General features: G+C 34.5%; 1 protein-coding gene and 1 pseudogene across 1 annotated transcript; one reads left to right on the top strand and one right to left on the bottom strand.

Annotated features, from left to right (window-relative positions):
• The first annotated feature begins 247 nt into the window (after positions 1–247).
• Positions 248–2,946, top strand: LOC120083647 (putative pectate lyase 22). The gene is made up of 4 exons (XM_039039482.2): positions 248–549; positions 640–1,386; positions 1,478–1,616; positions 2,278–2,946. The coding sequence occupies exons 1-4, from the start codon at positions 422–424 to the stop codon at positions 2,497–2,499; spliced, it is 1,236 nt and encodes a 411-aa protein (XP_038895410.1). The 5' UTR covers positions 248–421; the 3' UTR covers positions 2,500–2,946.
• Positions 2,947–3,026: 80 nt separating this feature from the next.
• LOC120084327 (U6 spliceosomal RNA) lies at positions 3,027–3,123 on the bottom strand (annotated as a pseudogene).
• Positions 3,124–4,126: the final 1,003 nt, after the last annotated feature.

Below are 4,126 nucleotides of genomic sequence, written 5' to 3'. Positions count from 1 at the left end.
AATTTTTGGAATTTGTATAATTTATTTTTATAAGTAGTTAATAAAAATATAAGAAGATAAAACAGTAAAACACTCCCACTGTCGAAGAGAGTAGAAAAAAACAAACAAAAAGGGAGTATCTACAAATTTGTAATTTGTATTGATTTTAATTTAAATATAAATTTGTGTAGCAGTAGAGCGGGCCCTAGCTAGCGCCTACCATTATTCAGGGCTTACTTAACGGCCAAAACTACCCAATTAAAATCCCGTAAAACCCGAAATCAACCTCGCAGCACTTGAGGGCCCCACATGTTTAGTTTTGTTTAGTTTAGTTTAATCACAACATTAATCCCTCCTTCTTTCCCCTTAATCTCTTTATATACTCCTCCTTCTTCCTCTGTTTTTTCTCACATCTCTCACTCCTTCATTTTTCCACTCACAAATGGCACCGCCTACAGTCCCTCTCTCTCTCCTCTCCCTCTTCCTCTTCTCTGTTTCTCTCTCCGCCGCCATCTCTGCAGCCCCTGCCGCCGTTCCCAACCCCGAACTTGTCGTAGATGAAGTACACAGGTAAGAGAAAACACACAAACATTCCCATTACTCTGTTTTTCTTGCTCTGTTCTTTCTCTTGAAAATGTGCGTCTCATTTTGTGTTTACAGAAGCATAATCAATGCGACCAAGAGGAGGAATTTAGGGTATCTCTCATGTGGGACTGGAAATCCAATCGACGATTGCTGGCGGTGCGATTCCAATTGGGTGAAAAATCGTCAGAGACTAGCCGACTGTGGAATCGGATTCGGCAAAAACGCCATTGGCGGCCGTGACGGCCAAATCTACGTCGTCACCGACGCCGGCGATGACGATCCGGTTAACCCCAAACCAGGAACTCTCCGTTACGCCGTAATCCAAGACGAACCCCTCTGGATCATCTTCGCTCGCGATATGGTGATTCGATTGAAAGAAGAACTGATTATGAATTCCTTCAAAACCATCGACGGCCGTGGTGCTAGTGTTCATATCGCGGGTGGGCCTTGCATTACGATTCAGTACGTGACGAACATTATAATCCACGGTCTCAACATTCACGACTGTAAACCAGGGGGAAACACAGACGTGAGAGATTCCCCTCGGCATTTCGGATTCAGAACGATATCGGACGGCGACGGCATTTCGATCTTCGGCGGGAGCCATGTTTGGGTTGATCATTGCTCTTTATCAAACTGTAACGATGGATTAATCGACGCGATTCATGGGTCTACAGCGATTACGATTTCGAACAATTACATGACGCATCATGATAAAGTGATGTTGTTGGGGCACAGTGATTCGTATACTCAAGACAAGAATATGCAAGTCACCATTGCTTTCAACCATTTCGGTGAAGGTCTTGTTCAAAGAATGCCCAGGTAAAGATATGAATCTGATATTGAAATGATTTCATCTTCTTCGTTGAAATTGAAATTGAAATTGGGAATTTGGGGGATTTTGGTTTTGCAGATGCAGACATGGGTATTTTCATGTGGTGAATAATGACTATACGCATTGGGAAATGTACGCCATTGGAGGAAGTGCTGCTCCAACAATCAACAGTCAAGGGAACAGATTTGTTGCACCAAATGACAGATTCAGCAAAGAGGTAACAACATAAACAATGCACAAATAATATTACCTTTTTCTTTTTCTTTTCCCTTTTTTTTTTAATGGTTGGTTTTGGGTTGATTTGAGTTGATTTGATATTTTTAAAATATTATTTATTAAATTACAATTTAGTCCCTATATTTTGTAGAAAGTTATAATCTAGCTCCTTTGATAAACCTTACTATATATGTCAATGTTCTCAACTAATTAAAATAATTTTATCAACTATGGGAATTATTTATGATATTTTCTTAAATCATGATACTAAATTCTAACTTTTAAAATTATAGAGATTAAATTCCAACTTTTTTTTTAATCATAAGAACCAAATTTGTAATTTTATCTAAACTTTTAATTTTTTTTTTAATCAATCATGAATTTCCAATTTATTTTTAAAGTTCAGAATAAGAATTCTTGAAGTGAGGTTGTTTTGTTTGAAGAGTTTGTAGACCCCACAACTAAAAGACATTAATTTCGTAACTTACTAATTCTTTACACCGTGAGTCTCACGGCCAAACAAGGTATGTGAATCTGAATAAGTGTTTAAATACGAAAGAGTCAACGGGCTAAATTTGTAATTTTATTAGGTTGATTGTGATGAGTAAAAAGTAAGGTTATATTGTGGATTTGTGATCCTAATGGATATTGGCGAATGATAGGTGACAAAATACGAGGATGCACCGGAGAGTGAGTGGAGGAATTGGCATTGGAGGTCAGAAGGAGATCTGATGCTAAACGGTGCGTTTTTCACTGCCTCTGGTGCCGGAGCGTCATCCAGTTACGCTAGAGCATCAAGCTTAGGTGCGAGACCGTCATCGCTCGTTGGTACAATTACGACCAATGCAGGTGCACTGAACTGCAAAAAGGGCTCCCGCTGCTGATTATTACTCCTACCCAATTTGAAACCAAAAAAGGAACTGAAATTTGAAAGACTGGTAGTAGCTAGTTCTAGTTGGTTGGTTGATTTTCTTAAAGTTTAAATTAAAATTGTTGATTTTATGAAATGGTAATTTGAGGGAAAATCAGTAGGAAATGGAGGGAAAGTAAAAGAGGAAAAAAGAAAAGAAAAGAAAAGAAAAGAAAAGAAAGCTAAGATAAGACACTGAACCAATAGTGGTCAGTGAATCTGCTTCTTTCATTATATCTTTTTTTAGTTATTTTCTTCTTTTTTCTCTTCCATTTTATTTTTTGTTTATTGGTTTTGGGTTGTTTTTATAATTATTACAATGTACAACCTCCGCATGTAATTCTTGGAAACATTGGGGCTTTCCTTTTAAGAATGTCCCAAATCAAGTCAAATGCAGAAGAGTTGATATTTCATATACTAATTATTCTCTATCCTTTAGTTACATATTTCAACTGATGAATATGGCTCTCTTGAAATTAGTTTAATTGAATATGAGTAAAACGAATTTTCTATTATTTTTCGATATCTTTGTGTCATCCTTGCGCGGGAGCTATATTAATCTTCTTTCTTCCAATTTTATTAAGTATCCCCAAATGATAGTACAACACGTCTAATATTGGTTTATAAATTCTTTTAAACTTATTTTACATTATTAGTAATAAATTAATGATGAAGTCTAAAAGACATAAGCCTAGCTCAGTTATTAAAACATTTATTCAATTTTCTTAAGTAGAAAACGTAGAAAATTATCTTGAATTTAATTTATTATTATTTGAATTAATAGAATACCGGCGCCATAAAGACTAAAGAGTGCAATTTATTATTAATTTCTACATCGATGAGTGGAAAAAGTGAAAATAAAGAGAGGAATTTTAATACGAGAATTTCGGTGAAAAGACAAAACAGGCCACTACTCCTCATATGCCATTTTACTTTGATGTTTCGCCTACTTTTTGACCATTCACATTACCATAGCTATTTTTTTAAAAAGCTCTATTCAATGAGGATAATGGATGGAATACTTCTTTTGATGGAATGAACTTTCTTAATTTTAACCGTTCAAGGAGGAGATTGAATCATCAACTTTTAAAATGATAATCCATAATCCATACAATTTAATTCATTAAGTTATGTTACAATTCACATGTTGATAGTAAATTAAGTATTTATAGAATAAGTCAATCTCATTAGATTTAGGTTTATTTATAGAAAAAAATTGTAATTAATCATTTAGCTTTAAACATCAGCTCTACCAAAGTCTACTAGTCAAATATATCACGGAAGGCTTTTGGTCTGTAATGATTTTTTTTTTTTTAATGAATCTTAATTTTTAGTTTAATATATTTATCTATTTCCACTCTAAACTTTTTTTTTTTTTTGATATAACTAACACAACTTAACAATTTCTTTCTTGAAAATATGTAAGGTGGAAACAACGAATCTCTAATCTAGAGGTGTGCATAAAGACACCGAAATTGATCCGACTGATCGATTAATTTCGGTCAAGATTGGGATTTAGTCGGCCAATTTTCGTTTTTCATAAAAAAAAATTGAAAAAATCGACCGATCAATCTTTTGTTTCTTTAAAAAAATATTTAAAA

This window comes from Benincasa hispida, chromosome 8, assembly GCF_027475165.1.
Source record: "Benincasa hispida cultivar pf3 chromosome 8, pf3_genome.v1.1, whole genome shotgun sequence".
NCBI lineage: Eukaryota > Viridiplantae > Streptophyta > Magnoliopsida > Cucurbitales > Cucurbitaceae > Benincasa > Benincasa hispida.
This window is presented reverse-complemented; position numbering and strand designations above follow the sequence as displayed.